Source organism: Zymoseptoria tritici, chromosome 20, assembly GCF_000219625.1.
Source record: "Zymoseptoria tritici IPO323 chromosome 20, whole genome shotgun sequence".
NCBI lineage: Eukaryota > Fungi > Ascomycota > Dothideomycetes > Mycosphaerellales > Mycosphaerellaceae > Zymoseptoria > Zymoseptoria tritici.
In genome coordinates this window covers 373375-397599 of record NC_018199.1, presented here as the reverse complement: position 1 = coordinate 397599, position 24225 = coordinate 373375, and the positions used below count along the sequence as shown (strand labels likewise).

Sequence of the window (24225 nt, the reverse complement as noted above, 5' to 3'; positions counted from 1 at the left end):
ACCCTACACTTGAACAATCGTCTATACATACCTTATGAACACTAATAGTTAAACAGGCGCAATGTCTACGCAGTTAAGCAGTGGTGGAAACGGCATAGGTTGAGCGGGATAGTTTAATAGAAGTGTTATTTTCTAACCTATGGCCAGCCATGTTGTCCCAAAATCTGCATTCTGTTTATACCAACAGAAGAAAATGTTGCCAAACCACATTGAGCCGCCGAAACAAAAGCAAAAAAAAAAACAAAAGAAACAAGTTTCAAGCGAGTGGCGAGACCAATAGTCTTCTCCTCCGAACAAGAATCCCAAAATCCCAACACCATCAACCACACCCCTTATACCTTCAATTCCTTTACAGTTTGATGAAGCTGCGCAGTCATCTTGATGCACTCGATTCCTCCCTTCTCCACGGCATCCAGACGATCCTCATGCTCATTGATCTTGTCTTCGTGATCCTTGAGCTTGTCGTCGTGTCCGTTGATCGCGATGGCCGATTGGTGCAAATATTTCTGGTGCATAGCACTGCATTCGAGGAGCTGGGCGACTTTCTCGTTGTATTTGTCCAATATGGATTGAATGGAAGAGTTCATCTCGGCGCGAGATACCCCATTGCCGGTGTCGGTGTCGGTGTCGGTGTCGGTGGAGGTGGCGGGGATGGAATTCTTCTTGGTGACTGGCTTAGTGTAGATGGCGTCGGTGTGGACATTCTGTACATCAACCCTCTTCACACTCTCCTCCTCATTCTCCTCATCAACATAAGATGAACGGTAATTCTGAGTGGCAGATGGCGACGATCTATTCAATGTCAGTGTGTATGCTTAGTGGAGGGGATGGGATTGTAGTAGTCTTACTTCTTCTTCTCCATGGTGGGAGTGTTGATGATTTTTGCGCTCTGGATCTGAGGGAATCTGTAAATCGATATCAGCATACATTCTAGTAATGTGTAGTCAAGTAAACTTACTTGAACAACCCAACATCTTCGACATTGTTGTTAAACACACCCTCCCTCGCCAGCGATGCAATTGTGAGATGAATGGTCTTGTTTGAAGATGGTCGGGTCTCGCCCACGCTCTTGTATTTGGGAATGGAGATGTGGGTATCGACAAATCGCATGACCCTCCTCAGACACTCATGCGCAATGGCCCGGCCAAACGAAATGGGGATGTTGAGTTCGACCATCAGCTCGCGCAGTTGAGAGGGGAGTGGCGGACATTCCTTGGCGACGCCATATTTCTTGGCCCAAGTCCGGATTTGATCTGGAATGGGCGACTTCTTCCAGCTAATAACGCTGGGGCAGCCGTCTTTGGCGGTAGCTTGGCCGGCGAAGAATCCAAGGTTCAAATTGGCGAGAATCGGGAAGTAAAGCTTGGATGGGAGGAGTTGAGGCTCAGGGATTTCGGTGTCTTCAGGAAGGGCTGGGTCGTTGATGATAGCGAAACCCATCTTCCTATAGTAAGGATCGAGGCTTGAATCACACCTAACCAAATGGGGATGTTAGCATTGGGGTTTTTTTGCAGGTCTTGTTGGTGCCGTACCAGGAGAGAGGGACCACGATCTTGCCGTCGAAGCTCATGTTGGAGGAGATGCGTTGTTTGAGATGAGGGACAGGGAAAGATGGCGGAACTCAGGAGTCGAATGAACGTCTGCGATTGAAATGTTTGGACCAGAATCGGAATTGATGTGGCTGTTGTAAAGAGGATAGAGGAAGAAGAGTTGAAGTCAAGGAGATTTTATAGTGAAGTAGCCATGGAAAGAGATCAAGGGTCGTCGATTTCCGGTCGTTCATCTGGGCTCTTCCAGTTGGGGTGGTCCAGTTGGGGTCGTCCATTTGGGGTCGTCCATTTCCGGTCGTTCATCTGGGCTCGTCCAGTTGGGGTCTCAATCCAGGGTCGTTCGTTTGGGCTCGTGCATCTGGGGTCTCAATTTCGGGTCGTTAATTATGTGTGGAAGTTGCAATTGAATGAAGAGATGCGGATCTTTTCGTGTGTAACAATTTTGATCGATCCGTCTGACCTCAACCTCAAGATGCATGTGTCAGGCTGTATTACAACGCGGAGTGTCGTCTCAGAGACCAGCCGCAATTCCCCTTGGTGTCCATGTGTCTTAGTTCGAGCCGATCAGAGCTCTGGCAAGGAGAGCAAGGTGCTCATATCCCACTGATCACCAAACATAGTTTCCCTTTCCATGCAGGCCATCGCCCACGCCGACAATGGTGTCAAGACAATGGTCTCAAGCGCGCGCGAGAGGGACCAGCTCGGAAGAGATCAATGGTGCGGTGCAGGTTGGCCCCCCACGAATTGCAAGTGTAGATGAAGGTGAGTTTGCTGAAGTGTAGTGTAGATGAGTGAGAGTTGGATGAAGGAGATTTGGACGCGTCGATCTGATTGGTTCGGAGCCAAGTTCCGCCAACGTATGAGAACTACACGTGATCAATCCAGAAGGGCTTAGGTTCGGGTTTAAATAGGCTTCATCACACTTTATTAGCAGTCTCGAGTGAGGAGTGTTTCTGCCATGCCTCCTGCGGATGACACGAGCTCTGCCATGGTCTCACATGGATCCATTGAACACGACTGTGGAATGTGAGTATCATACATACATATAAGCGACCTCTCGCACTGTCAATCCTAATGAGGATTCGGTCTCTTCCATGCTGCTTCTTGCGTCCTTAGCTTTCCTGGACCGTTGCCTTGCTGCAGCCCGGTGCTCTCATCCGGTTCATCGTCCAACTCATCAAACAAGAGCAGATCCCAACCGTGTGGAGGTACTCAGCAAGTCATCTTGGATGTTGGAAGTCATGGACAAGGCGAGGGAACCGGAGCTGGGTCGAGTGATCGAGTGATCGAGCACCGGGCAGCTTTGTTTTGGAAAAGAACGCATCCCCGAGAAGGAGGTGGTCTGTTCGAGCCTCACCTTAACCCCGGATCTATCCAAGCAAGCAGTCTCGACATGGACTTACGTTTGCTACACTTTTTCCTTTGTCCCCAAGTATGGTTTTGTAGAATCGCAAGCTTGTTGCTTTCAACTCCTTCCGATTCCGACCACGACACACGATTGCATCTGTCCGTACCTGTTCTCCTCATCACACGATTCCGAGATCGGCTGCGGAGATGGAGACAACGATGGCGGGAACGGCAGCTGCGGGAGGAACACTATCCGACGAGGAGGAGAGGGTTTGCCCGAAATGCCACAATGCCAAACCGGTACAGGATTTCGCGAGCCTGCGCGGCCAGAAGGATAACAAGAGGTGTCGAGCGTGCCAACCCGGTGAGTCCAGCTCTTCTCTCCGCCCATCTCACTCATGAATTATCGCCAAGGTCCGAGCTAATCTTTTCCCGTTCTCCCCAGGTCGTCGAACTTCTCAAAGCGTCCGGAAGGTCTCTTCAGATGCGGGCGTTGTCTCTTCGCCTGCTACAACGCAAGTGGAGGGGGCACACGAGCTGCAGGAGCTACCTACCATCCCTGCAAACGTTTCTCCACAGCGCCGGAGACCTCGTCGTTGCGACGACACCCGCAGGCCCGACGAGGAGAGCATTGTCGCCCAGTTGAACGAGTACATTGCACGTGTTCGTACTCCGGCTCGCGAGGTGGCATATTACGTGCTGGTGTTCGTCGTGGCGGTGGTTCTCTGTTGGAAGTTTCTGTGACGAGGGTTTGAGATGAGACACATCGCCGAATCGTTGCAACATAAACGGGAGAGTGGTCGAGAACGTGGAGGAAGGAGGAGTGATGAGTGGGAAGAGAACAGCGACCGGGTTGGGTGTTAGGGCGTCGATCGAACAGCTATTCGTCAGCAGTCCGCTGCACGAGTCCGGGAAAGAGGGTTCATGCTTTGGAAATTGAGGAATCACACGCTCCGATGCAGTATCTTTCTCGTTGGATTTTGTGATGCACGCTTGTAGCGTTCCCTTTCCCATCGTGGTGGCTGGGCAGCGCCGCAGCGGATCATGGCGATGTGCTAACCGCAAGCTCTGCGCCCGTGGAGCTCGTCCTTTCTGATACCCAATGATCGGCAATGCACAATACAAAGAGCTGGCTTCCAGGACTATTACACTGCATCGATGTGGACGCAACGCTCCCGTCATTGCGGGCGCACTGGAGAGGACCGGCAGGCGTGAGAGAGGCAAGAGCCGAAGGAGCCGAAGGAGCCTGATAGCAGGATTGCTCTGCCATGTAGCGAAGTTTGCGATGTCGGATCCGACGGGATCTGTATCACGCATGCAGATTCGTTCGGTCGATGCCAGGTTTGGGCGCCGTAATTGACACACCCAGTTTGTCCGCGAACGCGAGATAACAGAGCTGGCAAAGAGGACATTTTCCTTCAGATCATGGATCTTAGTTAGAGAGGCACGGTCGATGATGCGGAGACTGAGACCGCGAGCCGTAGGCGAAGACCCGCCATTCGTTCGGCTCCTTTGAGAGCGGCGGCAATGGAGGAGGCGTTTGAGATCTGCTGCTGCGGAAGAGACTGAGTGACCTGCTTGGCTGCCTTTCAGGTAATGGGGAAAGAGTTTGGGCGGTCAAGCAGGAGGCTAAAAAGGAAGACTTGTCCTTCGAATCTCTGAAGGTGACGGTGATGGAGGAGGCGTTTGGGAACGATGTAGCAGTTGTGGAAGGTATAGTTCGAGACAGGCCCAAGCTTGCTAAGAAGATGTTGTCTCGCGGCTGACTGCAAGACGAACGGGGCGTTGGCGTTGACGTGGGCGAGAAGTGTCGAGTTCTTACCTCGATGCACATATTCGGTCGAGGCAGTTCAGGCCTGAGACAAAACGCTCAGGCACCGGCAATGTCGACTGGCGAGCGACGAATGTCAAGGCACATTCCGATTCGGTACGGAAGTCGTGGACGAGAGTGATCCGCTGGCTCATTGCCCCAAGATGCCGGTGAAGCCTGCTGTGTCGGTTACGTCGCCGAGGAAAAAGGAGCCAGAAGTGCAGGACTGGTTCAAGGGCGAGATATGGCAATTGCTTGGGTGGTAGATTCTGTTGAAGGAGGGTACAGTGGTGATGTGGGGAATCGATGGCTTGCGAAGGAGACTCTAACAAACGAAATTGAACCCCCGTCTGTACTCCACTGGCGAATACAGGAAGCCGGCGCAGCATAGAAAGTGAGAGTAGGAGAAGAAGTCCGCCCACCATCGGAAGTTACTCAATCTTCTTGAGAGACGTCTCCTTGGCCACATTCTCGTACGTGCTCCACCACGACATCATCTTTGAAAGGGAGTCCCTCCACGAACTAGCAAGCTTGATTGTTCCGGACCAAAGCAAGCTCTGCAAAGGCCGGCCTTGTGCTAAGCTCTTGATCTTTCAGCGAGCGATCCCAGCGGCCTGGTCAGATGAGTAGAGGTGCCGAGCGAAGATACTGAGCTCTACAATGATGAGAGCGGAGCGTTCGATGGTACCGGATGTACAATCTTGCAGACGTTCGCGTGGACTTGTCGGCACCAGCGAGTTTCAGCCGGTCAGGGCATTCGTTCCAGCCATCACCTATCACAGTACTGCTGCCGGCAATGATTATAGTCGTCAAGCTGACTGAAAGGAGATCCCAGTCAGGGGTTGAGCCTGTCGCGCTTCACTCGACCATGCTGGGCCTGGAACCGGATTGGTTGGATCAGCATCGTCAAGGCTAGTAGGTGTGATCTCAGAGCCACTCGCGGTGCAATCATAGGAGCTGCAGCGCCCTGATATCCTCCGCGCCTCACAAAACGTCTCCTGACTTTCGATTCGCTCTCCAAAGCTGACAATTCATCACCCACCTGTTACTTGTTGGATGTTTCCTGTGGACGCTCGTTGAAACATACCGATCTCGTCAGCGCTCGTCGTCTTCTCTCCATTCTTGTGTACTCTCTTCATTCCTCCGGTCTGCTTGTTGAGACTCTTCAATGCCGCTTCCTTGGCTTCCACGACCTTTCCCATTTCAAATCGTCGGCCAGGTCCTCGGCATCGGCGTACACGGCTTCTCATTGCGCTGGCTGAGCTTCGTTTCGGCGAAATTGCTGTAGCTTAACGCCGGTTTGCATGTGCTCGCATATTCCTCTTGTCTCTGGTATTGAGTAGCACGACATGTCCACCAACGTCGTCTTGCAGTTCGACCTGGCGAGATGTTCATCTCAGTGGTGTTCAACTCCTACGAGTACTCTGCTGTGATATTCGCCTGGATCCGCATCTTCCTCTTCGCCTTCGTCGCCCTTCTTAGCTACCTGTTCTCGAATTCTCCGGCCCAGCGTACTTCTTTGAGGTCTGTCTGTGCGAAGCTGTGTGTTGTGTCGGGAGCGATATAGACAGAGGGTCCGATTGCAGAAGCTCCGGAACGTGTAGTCAAACGGCGATGGTGAAGGCTGCTGGCGGCAGTAGTCGTCGTCTCAAGGATTTTTCTTCTCGGCGGAGAAACGGTCGGGGTTTGGTGACGATGCAGTGGACAATTGCAATGAGAAGCGTGTGGGCAAATCCGAGCATGCGGTCGGGGTTGAATGTTCACGATTTTGGTGCTCGGAGCGGTCCCGTTCGATAGTGTCCTCGTCAAAGGGTAACTCGAGTGCACCAATCTGGTAGGCTCCTTCGGCTGTAGTTCTAGCCAGGCGCTAGACTTATTTAAGCCAGTGCAGCCGGCGAGAACCCCGCTCTGCGGAATTGCCATACTGCAACTTACGGTACACGTAAAAGTCACTTACCTTAGGTTGCAATGTTGTTATTCCCCACTTCACCACCACACCCGCGACACTTCTCGACGACAACTGTCGACAAATCCAGGATCCCTCTTCCCTCCCCGTCCCGTTTTCGACTCTGATGTCCCACTTGGAACATCTCCGCCTGGTCCGACGACGCTAAGAAAACACGCTTCCTGTCGAGCAACGAGCAAGCGACGACGGTCCCGACACCACTTTTCGCGACAGCGATCGTGCCTGGGCGGCCTCGGAGCGAACAGCAAGATCGGTATCTGCTACCAGTAACCGCAAAACGTGACAAACGGCGGCCTCGCCAAGGTCAACCGCCCCGTGTGCAATTGCGTCTTCTCCAACGCCACTGCCATTGCTCAGGCCTGGTCCATTCTCCCACAAGTTCGACCTCATGTGCAGCAAGTCCACAAGTTCAACCTCATGGACAGCAAGGGCGCTGTCATTCACTAATACTCTGTCGGTGAGGGTGTAGAGGAGAGCGAGTTCTCCGGGACTCGCGAGGACTTGGCTGCGCTCGAGTCCGATCACGAGGAGGTTGGAGTGCTACAACGCCTATGACACCGCGTAGCTAATATCAGCATAGAAAGCTATGCAACGCCCAACAAAGCAACATCCAGAGAGCCTCCCACTACACCGAACGAACGATTCAGTCGCAATTCAAGGCACCAAATCGAGCATGCATGGAAAAGAGGACAGCATCAGCACATACACGCGAATTGAGCGGAGATCAAATTTCATACCGGGCTGTACATCACGAGTGACCTCGGTGGCTTTCTGAAAGAGGCGAGTTCGTTAAGTCATATCTGTTTGGCCATGGAGGATATCCCTGCCCTCGACATAAAGTCTGGAATTCGTGCAGATCTCTCTGCTCGAAGGCGCAAGTTGTCCACGTTTACCGATCTCGAATCGAGAAGTCAGCGCTGACATACTCGATTCTGCCGTGTCAAAACTTCCCAGGCACAGTTTCTTCTATGCGATACCTAGCAGATGCTTAGCTCATTCTCCGAATAGCAAAGTAAGTTTTGTACCTCAATCTTCGACTCTGAAGCTCAGGTATGTATGCATAACTATCTGCATGGCGTGGAAGTTCTCCTGCCATCCCGAATCCTACCCCTGACCCTGACTTTGACTTTGCCCTTTACATTGCCCGTCACATTGCCTTTATCACCAACGATTCCCGCCTTCTTTCCTTTAGAATTCCTTTTCTTTTCTCACCTACATCACCACCCCGTTACTTACTCACTGGTGGACGATGCAAGACTTCTCCCCTACCTCATTCCGATCACATTCAGCCGCCGCAGCCCACAACCCACACAGCCTCGCCTTCCACGATCCTACCAGTAGCCTTACTTAGTGAGTGCCAACACCAGGCTTTTCGACAGCCGGATAGATACGCAGATAGATCGAGACCGACGGCTCGCTTCCAACCGACCGTCAACCCGCACTCGCCAGCACGCACCATTGGCACCAACACAATCATCTCATTGCTGAGAAAGTGTTACTCTGCACCAGCCGATCAGACAGCACGACGGAAGACGTCGCCACCTCAGCAAGTCCTTCGTCCAAACCCCTCCCTTGCACGACGCAATTCCGAACGCCGCTACCGGACTTCGACCGGGAGGACCAGTGCAGGTACAAGAGTCCCCTCATTGAAAAGCTCTTACCTAACACGAAGCCATTGGAGCTCCCGACTCGATGGTGTACCGCCCGCTTAGCGACTTCAGCCTTTGGCCCGACCTACCAAAGACTGAAATTCCGAAGAGAGATCCAGCTCAGTTGAGGACGAGAGGTGAGCATTGTGGCCGGGATATTGGAAGCCATTTCTCCCACTTCCCTTGCACCCATCCGTTCCAAGCCGATGTTGGGCTTCAAGGACGCACTCGACCAGTTGGGGCGGGTCGTCTGCGTGCGACGTCTATTGAAGGGCAGAAGATAGGTTTGGGAAACCCGAAGACATACAGCCTAACATGATCATCGCTTTGCCTGGAAAGGTCCAACATGACCATGAAGCCGTCGAAGACGTTAGACGAGATGGCTATCGCGAAGCCCACCGACACTGGGTCGACTGCCAACAAATCTGCTATCAATCGGAACGAGTAATCGAAAGCCCTTTCCGACTACTCGCCTGCTTACGCCCAGGTTTGAGCAGACGAACTGAAAGGCTACAGAGGCGACGACGAAGGCGAAGACGTCCTACTTCGGGAATTCGACAGCGTCATCACCCTGCGCTTTGTACATATCGCTCGTCGCTATTACCGAGTGGGTTGCTCATACCAATTGGATAGCTCAGTAAGGCCTTTGGACTGGCTCAGACAGGTCGGCAACGTGCACCCAGAGCCGAGCGCGGAAAAGTCATTCACACTGACAGTGCATGAAAATGGAGTTGCTTTTGAACAAGGAGTTCGCCGCGCAACTTGCACACCTCGACAAGAAGTTCAACCTCCAAACGGCGGTGGCGGCGGCGCATGATGTGGACTTTGGACTGGAGTGCACCCGGAAAAGGAAGCGCTAGGACTCTGGCACAAGGTTCGACACGTGCTTCCTATTTTCATTGTCAACGAGACTCGTGCTGATAGCTTTTCGCATGGCAGCATTCGACTGCTAGAGACCATGCTCAGATGTCTCCAGAGCAGTACTCCGACTGCACCCCGTGACAGTTTACTATAATCCTTCGGAATGTATCGTGCCGACGTACTTGTTAGCATTCCACAACGCTAGCTAGTTTTCGTCTATGCAGGCAAAGGTAGGGTTCCGTGTTTGTCGTGCTTCTTCTCCTTCGTTGGTAGTAAGAACATGGCACGAACGAGAGCAATGGTCGCGGCCGCGGCGCGGACCACCAACGGGGAGAATACTTCGCCTCCTCCATCAAGTCATGGCAGCTCCTCATTCTCACCATCCTCGACGTCCACATCAACATATACTTCTTCATCTTTCTCGTCATCGTCGGGATCAGATCCTGACGACGAGAACGATCCCGCCGACGAGGACGATCCCGACGACGAGGACGATCCCGACGACGAGGACGATCCCGACGACGACGGCAGGGGTGAGAGAGGTGCGTGTTTCTGCTGCTGTATCATAATCGGTGTAGTTGCAATCATCTGCCTCATCTTCTCCATCTTCGTCATCTGGCACGCTGGTCTGCTTTTTCTACCCTCTGGACCTGCGACGGCTCCTCGGGTTTCGCCATCACAAATCTGGTCCCCGCCCTGTGCATACCTTCCGACCGTGGACAAGCTGGTCGCCATCTATGCTCGCGCCTCTAACGAGGAACCAAGCCACATCACCCGAGCTGACTTCTTCTTGGTGGACCCCAAAGAGAGCGACGCGATTGAACCTGCCCTCCAAAGCCTCTACGCCCTTGGATCTGCTCACCTTGGGCCGCTCGATTTGAACCTCCGCCGTATTGTTCGCGACACATTTACAGACTTGGATAAGTTGAACGATACGATTGCGGGCCCCTTCTCTCATCGCTCCGTCGCCCTGTGGCCGCACGCTGCGCTGCACAAATTTGATCAATGCAACGAGGCCACTGCATTCGACTGGGCCTCGGTATTCACATTTCTCAAGCGGTACATAGATTGTCAGTTCTTCTACCGCGCTCATCCCCTCGCCTGGGCAGTGGATATGCTCCGCACATGGAACCGCTCGATCGACCACCACCTCCGACGTTACTCCCCCGAAATCCCCCTGGTCGTCCTCTCTACCCATGTTGAACCCCGCCAACGTCTGCTCCATGAAACAGTCTCACAACTCGCACCAATCCTTGATGCGAATCCCTCGTACCTCTCCGACCCTTCCATGACTGCTCTCCTTGTCCACCTCCGCCGCATCGAGTTTCGCCTAATTCTGTACGCCGCCACCCTCACCGTGGCCGCCGCCGAGCTCGAAGGCTACACCTCCTTCCTTACGCACCTCCGCTCCCGGTCCACAAAGGACTTCACATCCAATCTCGCTTCAGACCCAACATCTGAATCCTTCGATCGACTCACTCTCGCCAGCCGCGAAGTCGTGATCCTCCGCCGGATAACTTCCGTCTGGCAACCCGCCATCATCAGCCACTTCCACGAATTTGATCGCCACACGACCCGTGAAATCCGGAGACTCGCCATTCGACGCTTCCAGCTCGAGACGTGGCAGCACTGCGCTCGGCCCTCGAGGCAGCTGGTCCAAGTTTCACCGCATGTCCGCGGCAGCCGAAGCGGAAACGACGATTTCATCGCAGAATGGTACGCGGCGGGCTCCTGGATCCCACCAGCGGTCGACCTAATACATCCCAGGGAGAAGGAGTCATTGTTGGGGTGGCCGGGGGTGCTAGACACTTCAAGGATGAGTTCGAGGACGAGGAAAGAGTGGGAGAAGAAGCGAAGTCGTGGTGGTAGGGAAGAGGGACGAGGGGTGGGTCCGATGGTTGTGCCGGAGGAGTGGAAGGAGAGGAGATGTGTAGCGTTCGAGTGGGCACCGAAGCGGGATCTGGGAGGCAATTGGGTCGGTACGTGGAGCGAGGAGGAGGGAATTTTGGAAGAGAAGCAGGAGGTGGAAGAGAAAGAGGTGAGTAAGAAAAAGAAGCAGGAGGAGGAGAATTGGGAGGAGGAGAATTTGGAGGAGAAAAAGACTATGGTCTGGTGTGACAATTTCAAAGTCGCCTATACGTGAACGCCCAATGGATCGGTAGGTGTTCGCCTTTTCATCTTCCTCCTGTAACCAGAGCACATCCGTCCTGTCAATTTTCCAAGATCAACTCTTCTCGACAAGGCTTCGTGAGACCTATGCATCCATGCTAGTCCTCGCCAACCGGATCCAAGTCAGCGATGAAAAGCTCTAGAGCACTACGCACTCTTCACAAATGCCTCAGGGCTTTCCGCGCAAGACGACCTACTAGCTGCCTACGGTGTAGTAGCGGCCGCGACTCTCCCCAGGCGGTGTATGCAGCGGGCCCAAGTCACGGTGGGGAGGAACTCACATGAATATCCATTGGCTGTTCTGGTTACACGACCGGGCTCAACCCTTATTCTCCGATTCATCATGGTTGCCGACGGACGGGCGAACAAACATCTGGCTGGAAAAAGCACTCGACAAAATCCCGTATACGAGCTGCCAGTGTCCGCTGTAAGGTTTCAATCCCGTCGAGATCAACGCAAAAGTGCATACAGACAGACAGTATGTCCGTTTCAGTTCCCTCGGCTGAGCTTCCCGAGGAACTGCTACTTGCGTTCGGCAAGCTGGCTGAGTCCCACACCGATCAGACCATCGTGCAGGACCGAAAGTCTATCAAATAAGAGAGAGAACAGTCCGTCAAGGGAGAACAGTCCGTCGAGGGAGAACAATCCGTCGAGGGAGAACAATCCGTCAAGCGAGAACAACAATCCGCCTCGCAAACCTCATCCACCCCCACCGAGATTCTCGACCACACCCTCGATACCCTCATCCATCACTCCTCCAGCCCATTCCTCCGGACCGGATGGTACTTTGCCCACCGCCACGACCTGGATCGTGTGCGCGAGCTCGGATCAACGGAGCTGCGGAATGGGAAGATGGTGCAGGAACTGCGGCTGAAGGATGTTCAGATGTTGCGAGCAGCGGGCGATGGCAGGGTAGATGGAGTAGGCATCGTATACCTGGATGCGGGAGTACAGAGAGAGGTGGATGAGGAGGTGGCATTGGGAGAAGGGGTGGACCTGGAAGAGAGGCGACGCCGGCTGAGAAGCTTGAAGGCGTGACTGACGACTGCCTGTAAAATACGGCAGAAGCGCTCGATCGATGGGTTTGTTTTCTCGCATTCACAGTATTCACGGCATTTCAGGTTCACGGTGTCCAAACACTACGCATCCAACGCAGTTCATGCAATCCTCCTGAATGATCCGAGTACAGTATCTGGAATCTTGAAACGGACACCCCGCCCTCCACACCCAACCAACCAGCAGCTTCGTCTCTTCAGGTCCTTCCTTCAAGCATTTCGTGTATCCTAACCAAACCCTTCCTTCACTGAGACCGGAACAGACTCTTCCAGAGCCCGACATACCAATTCTCATCGCTTCCGCTTCCGCCTCTACGTCCCTTCGTCCCATTACCGTGTGTCGCATCTGCAACCTCTGCAGCGGGCGTTGATCCGGATTTCTCGACCGGCATCCCTCCAGTAGTATGCTCGGCGCTGGTCTCCCGCCGGTGATTGTTCAACTTCCGGATCTTGTTGGGCCGAGCAGTTGCCGCCGTGTCTCCAGTAGGGAAGTGCGGCGAGGACATGGTGAGTGGAGTCGAGGGTTGTGGGTGTGGTTCTGATTTCGGTCGTTGCGACCTCGGGCGAGAGGACGGAGGTCGACGAGACTGCGTTGGACGTCGAGGCAACGGATCGGGGTGGTGTGGTCGAAACTCCCACGCTCCCGAGGCAGAGAGGTAGAAGTGACTGCTGGAGTCGGAGCGAGGGCGGACGGCGTCGGCGCCATCTTGCAGGAGTTGATCTCGTAGCTGCTGATGCATTTCATGTGTGTGGCGGAGGATGCCGTCGATGGAACGACGGGAGGAGGCCATGGCGGTGGTCGGATGGAGTCGTCGGAAGGGTGGATCATGTTCATGTTCATGTTCATCGGGCAGGGCGGGATCAATGATGCACAGCACCATGCAAACAACAACAAACAAATCCAAGCCTTCCATTGCATTCACTCCATGTTGCACAAGGCGGGGCACGGCGGCTTTGCACAGCACTTTGCACACACACACACACACACCGCCTCACAGCACTTCGTGGAAGGACGAGACATATAAAGTCTGTCCTGCTTCTGGACTTTTCCATCTCTCGACTTGCCAAAGTAAGGTACAACAACAATGGTTGGTTCGTCAAACTCATCCCCTCGCTCCGTGAAATCCCTCTTCAATCGACTGACTTGGAACAGCCGTCAACGTCCCTCTCCATTGGCTTCGTCCAGACACCATTTGCCAACGCTATCGCCTCCAGAACTACGCCATCTTGAACGATCCCAGTCGCACTCTGGATGAGAGCCAGCCCGTTCTTCGAGAATCCTCCAGCTCGGAATGCTATTTCGGAAACCTGACTTTTGGAAGCCTGGCCAGACCAGCTGGTCCTGGACCGATTGCATGGAAAGATCTTCCAGAGCTCTCGAGAGACATTATCGCCTTCTGTAACGCCCGCGAGCTCTGCGAGCAACGCATGCCGAATACCTCCGAATCGATGGATCTCGTCCGAGAGTTTGTAGACTTATCGTTCGGCCGAGAGCCAGCACATTTGGTCCTGGTGTGCATCTACCGATTCATCCGCTCGCACATCCGGGTTCCCATGCAAGCGAATAGACATGTTGGAGCCGATGGCCGGGTTGCCGCCGCTACGATGATGGAGTTCTCCAGAAATGGATATTTTGACGATCCGGCCAACGCCTTGGCCGGACGTTCTTCTCGTTGCATCCCGAGGCGGTCAACAACGATGATCATGTCTGGCCCCACGCGTTTGTCGCCCTGCCCACGCCCACCCACCCCACGCACTCCAACTCTACCTTCCGGATCGGCCTCGAAGCCTCCTCCGGTCTCGCCACTTTCGCCATCGACATCACCATCGACATCACCATCGACATCACCATCGACATCACCATCAAGAGAACTTTCTCCGTACTCCACATCGAGGGTGGGTTCTCCATCCTCGCCATCGGAAGAGCTCTTCATCTCGGCTCCTCCCACGCCACAAGTCTCCAGCCCACCAACTGATCAAGCTCGACCTCAATCCTCCGGACCCGACCCAAATGACCGCAATCTCACAGACCACGAGACCCGCTACGCCACGACTATCAATGAAAAATTGCATCATCAGGTCATCCACCTCATCGACCAAATCCGCAGTTTTCGCGACCACGATATCAGCCGTCTGCACACCATCATATCGGAACTCGAGGTACAGACCGAGGGCAACAGTCCACAAGGGCTGTTTTTGCATCTCAAGAACCATACCCTGCCACGCCTCCACCGCATGTACGAAGATGTCATCCACGCGCGGTCCGCCACGACCATCGACCAGGAAGTCGACGACCTCGTCGACAAAATCCGCAGTTTTCGCGACCACGACGCCAGCCGTCTGAACGCCATCATATCGGAACTCAACGTACAGAGCGAGGGCAACACTCTACAAGGGCTGACTTTGTATGTCAAAAACCATACTCTACCACGCCTGCACCGCATGTATGAAGACGTCGTCCACGAGATCTTGCAGGCCCTGCTCCAGCATGAACAAGAACTGGTCGACCGCCAGTGCGACACAGCGTCCCTGATCGAAGAGATCCGCCGCCAAACGACTTCGACGACGAATCCGAACAGTCTGCATCGGAGGCATGAGCGGCTGGAAGCGGGACACGAGTATTTGAGTCAGTCGTTGGCGAATCTCGTGACGCACGATTCGGAGGAGGAGACGTTTCGAGAGGTGTGATGGATGGAGCTTTTTCGGACCGTAATCAAGGCAGGGCACAATTCGGAGGAGGAGGAGGAGGAGCCATTACGGTAGGCGTCGTGGATACAGCTTTGGGCTGTGGACAGGATTCAACGTTTACGAAATTGCCATGCTTGAGTATGCAGCAGAGACTACGCAAAGGTACTTGCTCGTCCGGTCAGAGAGAGAGAGATGGTTGCAGCATAGCTCTTGTATCACAACTCATACCGTTAAACATCTCCCTTGAGCCGTTCGGCAATCACGCGCCGCAAGAGACGTGATACAACGCAATGTAGCCTCCAATGTCCGTCCTCAAGCTCGTTCACCATGCCCGGCAGGGCCATGACGGAGACTCATCCAGACACGAAGAGGTCGTATGTAGACTCGTAGGGTTGCCCATTACTGTACTCGTGCTTCGGCAAACTTCTTGTGCTGTTGCAGACTGTTTGTAGCTTGTGGCTGGAGGTGGAGGAGAGTTTGCTGCTTCGATCCCTCTCTACGTGGGAAAAATGTCACGGTGGTGGGTAGTGTTTGAGGTATTAGAGTGGAGATGTCTTTGAATAGCAGTGGGAGATGTATTTGTAGTGTGTCTACCCAGTCGAACTGTGATATCTCTTCATCCACTCAATGCGACTTCATCTACTCCGTCATTTTGGCCTTTGTCTCACTAAAGTATCCCAAACATATCCATATTCCACAAACCACCACAAGTATATCCAATTCCCAGTCCTCCTCATTTCTGCATGTGTGTCGATTGTTTGCTGAGGGTGGTCGAAGGGGAGTCCAGAAAACGCAGCTGAGAAGAGTGCGAGGTGAAGTGATGTCGGATGATGATGATGGTGATGGTGTGGCGTAAAGAACGCAGGTGATGTGGTCCTCCTCCTTTCAGTGGTCCGTCTGCCGATAATTAGAACTGATCTGGTGAACGAGGACAGCTGATACACACATTCCGATCGCATCTCTCCAACTCGGCAGCGTTCTTGAGGCCTTCCAATACTTGACTGAACCGCGAAGGACCACGAGTCTGCTTCGCGATTCGGAAGGAAGGCGACGATGGAGGGTGTGGCCGCGACACGAGAAGATGAAGTGTTCTCGTCGCCGAGAAGCGAGGCTTGCGTGGTGCTGGCGGGCAGGTCGGCGTTGATGACATGGTTGGTGGAGTTGACTTGTACGTGCTCGTATGGGTGGGTAGTGATGGCGCTCTGCGAGATGGCTTGCGAGGTTTGGATTGACAGTCAAGGAGGGCGATGGAGAGGAGCACCCGACATGACCATTCAGCATTATGACCGAGCATGGCATGGCCCCAATCGGCGTAGGATATTCCTTCACGACCCCATTCGACCCTGGGTCTCCCTTCATATCCCCAATCGGTCTAGGAACTTCCTTTACGACCCCAATCGACCTCGTGTCTCCAATGATATCCCCAAACGGCATTGAATCTCCCCTCAATCCCCAACCGGTGTCGACCAATCTCGGGTATGCCTCATCGTGCCTTGTTATTATTTTGCCGCACGTCCGTGTACATGCGGATTCCCGTCTTGGATCGACATCGGATGGCGTGTACTGGCATCGCGGCGATGCAGTTGAGTCTCGGGAGCTCCTGGCGAGGCGACGAGGTGGCTGGAAGGGGTTTCAATCTTGCCCTGGAGAGACGGGAAAGTTTTCAGCTTGAAGCCTTAGTCATCCGGCGCGGAGGAAAATCCCGCCATCCCGTCCCGCCTCGTTCGCGTCGATTCCGTATCCGTGGTTCGTGCAGGTTTCGGATACCAGTGCATGAACCGTTCCCCAGTAGATCCCCACCCACCTCGCCGGGATGGATAAGGTGAGTTCAGATTAAGGTACTACCGTAGTAGTCTTAGCAGAAAGGCTCATACACTTCCTCTTTCCCAGTTGGGAAATTCCGCTCATCGTAGAGTTTGGACCATCCAAACTATGCTTGGACCTCACAGCTGGGAGGAAACCACCTCGGAGTGTCGAACGAGACCATGGACCGTCAAAGCGCGTGAGGACGGAGTCTGCTGCTCGTTTGTAGCGCGACCTCAAACGGGACGTGCTCGCTCTCCGAAGTAATGATCCAAGCTCCCGTCGGAAGGGAATCGCCACAAGGACGGATGGGGTCGACGGTGATTGCAATGGTGATGATGGCAATTCTGTCAACACACGCGAGCGCGACGTGACGGAGCGTGTCGCCGCAACGATGCAGCGATATGCACCACCACCTCGTCGTCGACAGTTCGACAACGCATACATCAGCATCGTCGTCGTCGTCGTCTCCCATCGATTGAGAATGTCGTCTCTTACCACATCGGCCGATTCGGAGCTTAACCGGAATTTTCAAGACGAATCGTTCAACTGGTGGAGCGCCAATTTCTCCTCTCTGCCTTCGTTCGACTCTTCGTACACGCTGGACGACGACGCCTGGACGAGTCTGGTACAACAAAGCCCAAGCGCCCCGCCATCGGATGGACACTTCGACCAAGACCTCCCAGACGAATCATTCGACGACTGGTCGAGCGCATGCCTCTCTCTGCCTTCCTCCAACTCCTCATACACGCTGGACGACGACACCGTCTGGACGAGTCTGGTACAAAACTCGCATCTCGTTTCCCACCTGCCATCGTCACCACCGCCCATGATACGAGCGAGCACACTCCCGCCCCTCTCTCCCTTCGTCAACACTCCATCCGGACAAATCCATCCGCCTTCACCGCCGCCGATCGAATGGACCTGCATCAACAACAATAACAATCATGGCCATCCACCCATTGTCCCAGCAGCAGGAGGAACCAGACCATGTGCATCGGAGCCCATCAACAACACCCCGACTCTTCACATCTCCCCCTCAGCGGAAGCTCACCAACAGCCCACCGGTGATGGAACCCAGCATTCTCAATCTCCGGCGGCGGCGGCGGCTCGACATACTCAACCACCACAAGTATGCGAGTTTCACGTCTACACCTCAGCGATGATGGCGAAAGTGTACGACAAGATGTGCCGAGGATCGGCAAATGGGAATTTCGTGTTCCAGAGAGAGCTGGATCGACTGAGGAAGAAGGCCGAGGCAGAGGGATATCTGTGAGAGAGAAAAGGGAAGATGGAAGGTAATGCGTCGGGTGGGGGTTGCCGAGTTGGGGAATCGCCATTTGCCCATGTACGTTGTAATGTGAGTGTAGTAGTAAGTCGATCGGATGTCAAGTCTTGTAAAGTAGCTTTGTATTAGTACTTGTCGCAGGACTCTTCATTGGCGTCTAATCTGCTGAAGTCCGAGAGCTGTCTGTACTGATCCAGACGCGGAGAGTCCCCTCCAAGACGCTGCGGATCCACACCCGCACAGCATTCTTCTTCCTCTTTCTTGCACGCTTTGGCAGCGATCGGCTTGGAACACTCTCCTGCACCAACACCGGCGGAGTAATTGGCCCGCTCTACCGCTGATTCGGGCCAAGACCTGTACGATCCCAAACCGGGTCCACAGCGAAGTTAGCTGGGTCAAGTCGGAGAAGCAGGAGGAGCTTGACCTTCGTTAGAGATGGGGCACGAAGAGAGAGGATGACTGCACCGAGTAGCGTGCCAGAAATAGGGCCGGCGTGTAGATACTTACTTGTCCCCTACTACCGCGACCGGCCCGACCTCCAGCCTCAAACACATTTCCAGGCCTTGAAACTTCGATCCCACGATTCCTCAAACCTTCTTGTAGCCTCTCGCGATTTCGGATCGCAAATCCTCGCACCGCCGGTACCTTCTCTCGCTATCCCGCAGACAGTGCAGTGCTTTGCCCCAATGGCCGATCCAGCCACCATGCCACAACGGATTCCTAGCAATGTTGCACTCTCCTCCATCTCCCCGGGTCGCCGAGAAGTCCGCGTTGAGGGTGTCGGTCTGTCAGCGCCATGGAAGAGATCGAAGCGAGAGGTGATCGCGACGCTGTGTTCGCGGGAGTAGATGTAGGGGCCGATGGAGGTGGTTCGCTCGAGATCGAGCCACCGGCGGCTCGTCGTGACTGATGTTGGACGTTGTTGAAGTCGAGCTTTGGAGGAGGCGATGCAAGAGGAGGATGCTGGTTGGTGCTCCCTACAGGCTGATGTTCGTGCCGACTTCCATCGTCCTTGTACTCCTTTAGTTTGTCAATCTGATAGCTGAGAACTGAGACATGTGTTATCTCAAGTTCGAAAGCATCGCCCATCAGCTTGCCGTAGGAGTGTAGGAAACGATTCTACATCGTTTTCATCGCGGTCTCCAGACTTTGAAGCGATTGAGAAGAATGTCGTGTGCAAGAAACTAGGTTCGCTCTCGTAGAAGACACAACGTTGAGGAATCGTGTTTGACGTTGTTGTCGACGACATTCCAAAAAGTGGTGTCTACACAACCGGGTCGTCTCTGTCGGGGAAGGCGGCTGACACTGGGAAGAGCATAGATGGCAAGACGGAGCGGTCAGCCTTTGCGCGAATGTGTGGGTTTGAGATCGAGTAAGTATCATAATGGAGTGGTGTGGCCGACACAGCACACATCCGACTTGGGTCGGATGAGACACTTTGATCGTGCATAGCCAGCACATGTCGGGACGACTCTCCCAAGACGTCCATGTTCTCGCGCTCTGGAAGTTAGTTAAGGCAACCTCCATGCGATCCAGTCTTGTCTCCCAATGAACGCCGAGGAAAGCAAACTCCTTGTGAGATATTAGCGTCCAGAAGCCCGGCTGGCTTGAGATTGGTGGCGAATGCAATCGAAGACACCTTTCTGCTAGACCTTCGATACCCTCCGTGGGAGACGGGAGAATGAGATGGATTGAACTCTATGCAAGGACAAAGCTGCGGACGGCTCTAGACGATGGCTTCTCCTGGCTCTCGGCCATCGTTTCGCTAGTATTGATGTACTCCTTCTGCCTTTCTGTTCTCTGCGCTTCTTGGCGCTTGCCCACCTTGCCGAACCGTCCAGCCGCTCATGTAGCCTTCGTATTCCGTTCTGTATTTCGTGCCAGCCTTTCCTTAATGTGTGCCGTCTTCTCCTGACGTATCTTGCCCTCACTCGTGGTCGACAGTTCATATCGTGGTCGGATAGGCTCGGTGTGTTCGTGTCTGGACAAATGCGATCGCTCGCGTAAGGTAAGGCTGGAGTGATGGTTGTTGTACCGTTCCGGTCAATCAGATGCTATTTTGACGTGCAGAGTGGTCTCGATGGTTTGTCCTGGGGATGTGGATGGATAGCAGCTGATCGGCAACCAAGACGCAGCGTGAGTAGGAGTAGATGTGTTGTGTGCAAGGAGGAAGTTAGAAGGTCGGGAAAGAAGGTGGCGAGCTGGTCGTCTTCGAAGTCGAGGAAGAAGGCGCGCATACCGCACACGCATGGAGGAGTGGCGGTGTCATTGCGGGAGAGTCGAAGAGGGCGGAGAAGACGGTGGTATGGCGCATTGCGTAGTGGAGATGTGTGCGGAGTGCGGGGAGCATACGGACGACTGGTAGAACAATAGCTGCAACAACTCGAAATAGTATACTCCGGTTAATGCATACGCGATACTTCCACACTACTCGGGAAGCCTTCCCGCGCCTTGTACAATATGTATTTAAGTTAAATTGCTATCGTTAGTGACTAATTCCAATTACGGTCTTATGCATTTTAATCCTTTAGGTATATATTTATATATTACTAGCTATCTTACCTTATATATACCTTACTGCTAGTTTACCGCCGCGTTTACTTCGCAATATGTACAATTACGCGATTACTCTAATCGCTACTTAGATAGCTTAGGTAGCCGCGATAGTTACGCGAAGTATTTATCCCTTACGCTTATTACTTAATAATAATTAACTACCTTAATACCTTTCTCTATCCGCTCTTCCTATTTGTTATTAACAACCTTAACTTATACAATCTATACTCCTAAATTAATAATTATAGTAAGCGTTAAAGTCCTAGCGAAGTACCTTATTAAAGTAGATAACGACTAGTTCTTACGCTTTAACGTAAGCGGAGATAACGTAAGTTACTATAGACTTTCTCTTCCGTATTATTAAATCTAATCTTATATAATATAGTTAGAACGTATAGATTTTATCCTAACTCGTATCTAGCGGGATAATATAATAAAGGTAGATAATAGTAGTCGCGTCCTTATTCGCCCTAAGTAGGAGAAATTAATAGAGAAAATCCTTAACTACTAGAACTACGTCGACGCCTTACTTATATAAAGCCGGTTTATATAATCCTTTTTAACTCTTTTACGACCGCTAATAATTATATAGTAGTATAGAGAACTATACTACCGAGCCTACTAGCGCCGAGGACGAGAGCTTAGAGGGGGACGAATACGACCCCTACTATAGTACCCTAAAACTAGAAGCGTAGAAGAAAAATTCGTAGAGTAATTAGTTATAGACGAAGCCCCTAGGGCCTTTCCTAGTATATTTATATATTCTCTACTTATATAATACCTATAGCTAATCGAGAATTAGGCTTATACGAGCTAGAAGGGCTACCTTAATAGCGTATATAGTAACTATATATAGCTTAGTAATAAGCTTCTTTACTAACATAATACCGAGAATATCGTAGCCGAGAAAGCGCGGGCGGAGGCTAAGTAGAAGAAGCGCGCGTAGTCGAGCGATCGTACGGTACGCGTAGCGAACCGAGGCTAAGTAGAGATCGATATAGGAGTCGAGTTTAAAAGCTTAATATAGGGTAGATTAGAAATAGGTTATACTTAAGAAGTATAAGTTTTAGTAAGCAAAAGCGATATCTTTTCTTTTATATAAGTTACGCCTCGATTAACCGGCGGGAGTTTCTATTTAAGGGCGGACTTCTAAGCTTCTCGAGCTCTTCCGAGATTTTCTTTAGGTATATATTTTATTTCGAAGTCGTTAATTTTATTACTTCGCGTCTTATTCTACGCTTATATAATACGATCTTCTTTATCTTCTTTATATATTAAGATTATATAATCGTTTATAATTACTATATCTTTATTAACTTCCTTCTTTAAAATTCGGGATTCTCCTTAATCTTTCTACTAGGATATATATAAAAGAATAGGAAAATGTCCTATCTATAGTATTGCCGGCCTTTACTATAACTTATATAATGCTGTCTACCTATTCGCCGGCAGTCTAAATATTATTTAGTAGGGTTAGAATCCTTACCTAGGTATTATATACTTATTTATTAAACCTCTAAATTTAATTATATAGACCTTATTATTTAGTTACTTACTTCTCTATTTGCGCTTACTAGAATAACTCTTTATAGTTATAAGCCGCTCGTATACTTGTTTACTACTTTATATACTAGTATATATAGCGATACTAGTTACCTATTCTACCTCCTCTTAGATATTACTTAATATCTTTAATACCCTTCGCTATAACACTTTCCTCCGCTCTATCTATATTCTTAACTTATATAATCTATTCTCCTAAATTAATATCTGCTACGACCTAATAATAGTACCCTAATATATAAAGCTAATATATAGTAATAAGATTAATATAACCGAGGATACTATAAGTTGCTACTAGCTTTCCCTCCTATATTATCGAATCTAACCTTATATAATATAGTTAGTAAAGGTAGGCTATAACCTTAACCCCGAACAGCTCGAAGCTGTACGTAAAAAGATAGGTCGCCTTATCGTAATCTAGTTTTTTAGGGAGGAGAGCGATCGAGCTTTTAGCTTTATAAGCCTCGATAACTATAAGAGTAAGATCGATGCTTTACTTATTTAAAGCCGGTTTGTATAATTCTTTTCTACTCGTTTATAGGCCTTAACTAATAATTATATCTAGCGGTACTATCGTCCTAGACGCGAAGGAATACGAGTAGTATAAGAGTTAGCCGGGACCTTTCGAGGTATGTTTAAGTATTCTATATTTATATAATACCTACGGCTAATCGAGAATTAGTATTATATACGCTAGAAGGGCTACTTTTATAACTATTATAGTAACTATAAGTAGCATAATATAGCTAATTCTTACGAGCTCGATAAGCGATTCGAGCCGGTAAAGGACTTACCTCTACTAGCGCCGGAGAGGATAATAAAGTTAGGACGGAAAGTATAAGCTCCGGTACTAGCGCTAGGTATAGCGGAGGACCTAATAGGATTTACGGTAGTAGAGAGACGGAGAAGGGAAAGGAGCTAGGAAAGGCGTAATTCTACTAGGGTATAATAAGCTCGAGTAATATTATATATTTTTCTTTTCTACTTAATAATTTGTATAAGCGGAGAGTACTACTATAAGAGCCTTCGTACTAAGACTTTAGCCTTTACGTATTTCTTTAAGATTTCTATATTAAATAAATTCGATTTTCGAAAGGTTAAGTAGCGAGCTTTACTATCTATTTTTTACTATAAACTTTTATTATTATATAAGTTAAGATTACCGCTTAATTAGGATTTATATTTTTTCTTAAATTTCTATAATTTGTTTTATAATTCTATATATTAGGTATTTTCGACCTTTTATGTCTATATTTTCCTATAATTACGGCCCCTTACTTAAATAGGATCGGTCTATATTCGTCTTCTTATACTTAAGAAATAACCTAAACCCTAACCTTATAAACTTTTACTTAAAGGTAAGCCTTTAATACGTAATATATATTTATACTTATCGATCGTTTGTTCCGATTAGCTTATAAGTATTATATAAGTTAGGAATAGTTACGAAAGCCCTATATAGTAGTTATAACGGCGCTACGTACTCGCTAAGGTAAGTCGGAATGTTCGGTAGCTAGATTACGAGATTTAGATAAGATCGCCGATAAGATGCCTATAAGATATATAACCTATAGCCGTAATTTTAAGCTTATATAATATCTATTAGTTACTTTTTTGTTATTAAATACTAAAATACGTTAATCTACGTTTAATAACTTACTCCTCCGTAAACTAGGCTATAGGTATCTACGCGTTGTTATTATCGACCCTTGTACGACGAGCCTTCCTTATACTATACGCTAGCGGTATATTGTTAAAAATGTTATTAAAACTGCTTACCGGTATAGGTATACTAACCTAAGAAATACTACGTTTATGTCGCTCTAAATATCCTTATCTACTAGATTAGCTAACCTCGGAATTCTACTATATCTAACAAATTAGTAGCTATCGTATAGTACTTTAAGCTTATATAATATA

General features: G+C 50.8%; 4 protein-coding genes across 4 annotated transcripts; 2 read left to right on the top strand and 2 right to left on the bottom strand.

Annotated features, from left to right (window-relative positions):
- Positions 1-332: 332 nt before the first annotated feature.
- On the bottom strand, positions 333-1570 carry MYCGRDRAFT_98065 (uncharacterized protein; the record flags this gene model as incomplete). The annotated part of the gene is made up of 4 exons (XM_003846893.1): positions 333-792; positions 849-905; positions 959-1474; positions 1533-1570. The coding sequence occupies 4 exons, from the start codon at positions 1568-1570 to the stop codon at positions 333-335; spliced, it is 1071 nt and encodes a 356-aa protein (XP_003846941.1).
- Positions 1571-9463: 7893 nt separating this feature from the next.
- MYCGRDRAFT_98064 (uncharacterized protein) lies at positions 9464-11326 on the top strand (the record flags this gene model as incomplete). Its single annotated transcript, XM_003846901.1, has 2 exons — positions 9464-9725; positions 9990-11326. 2 exons carry the CDS (start codon positions 9464-9466, stop codon positions 11324-11326), a joined length of 1599 nt encoding a protein of 532 aa, XP_003846949.1.
- Positions 11327-12475: 1149 nt separating this feature from the next.
- MYCGRDRAFT_98063 (uncharacterized protein) lies at positions 12476-13198 on the bottom strand (the record flags this gene model as incomplete). Its single annotated transcript, XM_003846892.1, has 2 exons — positions 12476-12491; positions 12693-13198. The coding sequence occupies 2 exons, from the start codon at positions 13196-13198 to the stop codon at positions 12476-12478; spliced, it is 522 nt and encodes a 173-aa protein (XP_003846940.1).
- Positions 13199-13492: 294 nt separating this feature from the next.
- Positions 13493-19034, top strand: MYCGRDRAFT_98062 (uncharacterized protein; the record flags this gene model as incomplete). The annotated part of the gene is made up of 10 exons (XM_003846902.1): positions 13493-13499; positions 13561-13919; positions 14093-14303; positions 14437-15089; positions 15392-15469; positions 16110-16263; positions 17045-17097; positions 17188-18170; positions 18269-18270; positions 18790-19034. 10 exons carry the CDS (start codon positions 13493-13495, stop codon positions 19032-19034), a joined length of 2745 nt encoding a protein of 914 aa, XP_003846950.1.
- Positions 19035-24225: the final 5191 nt, after the last annotated feature.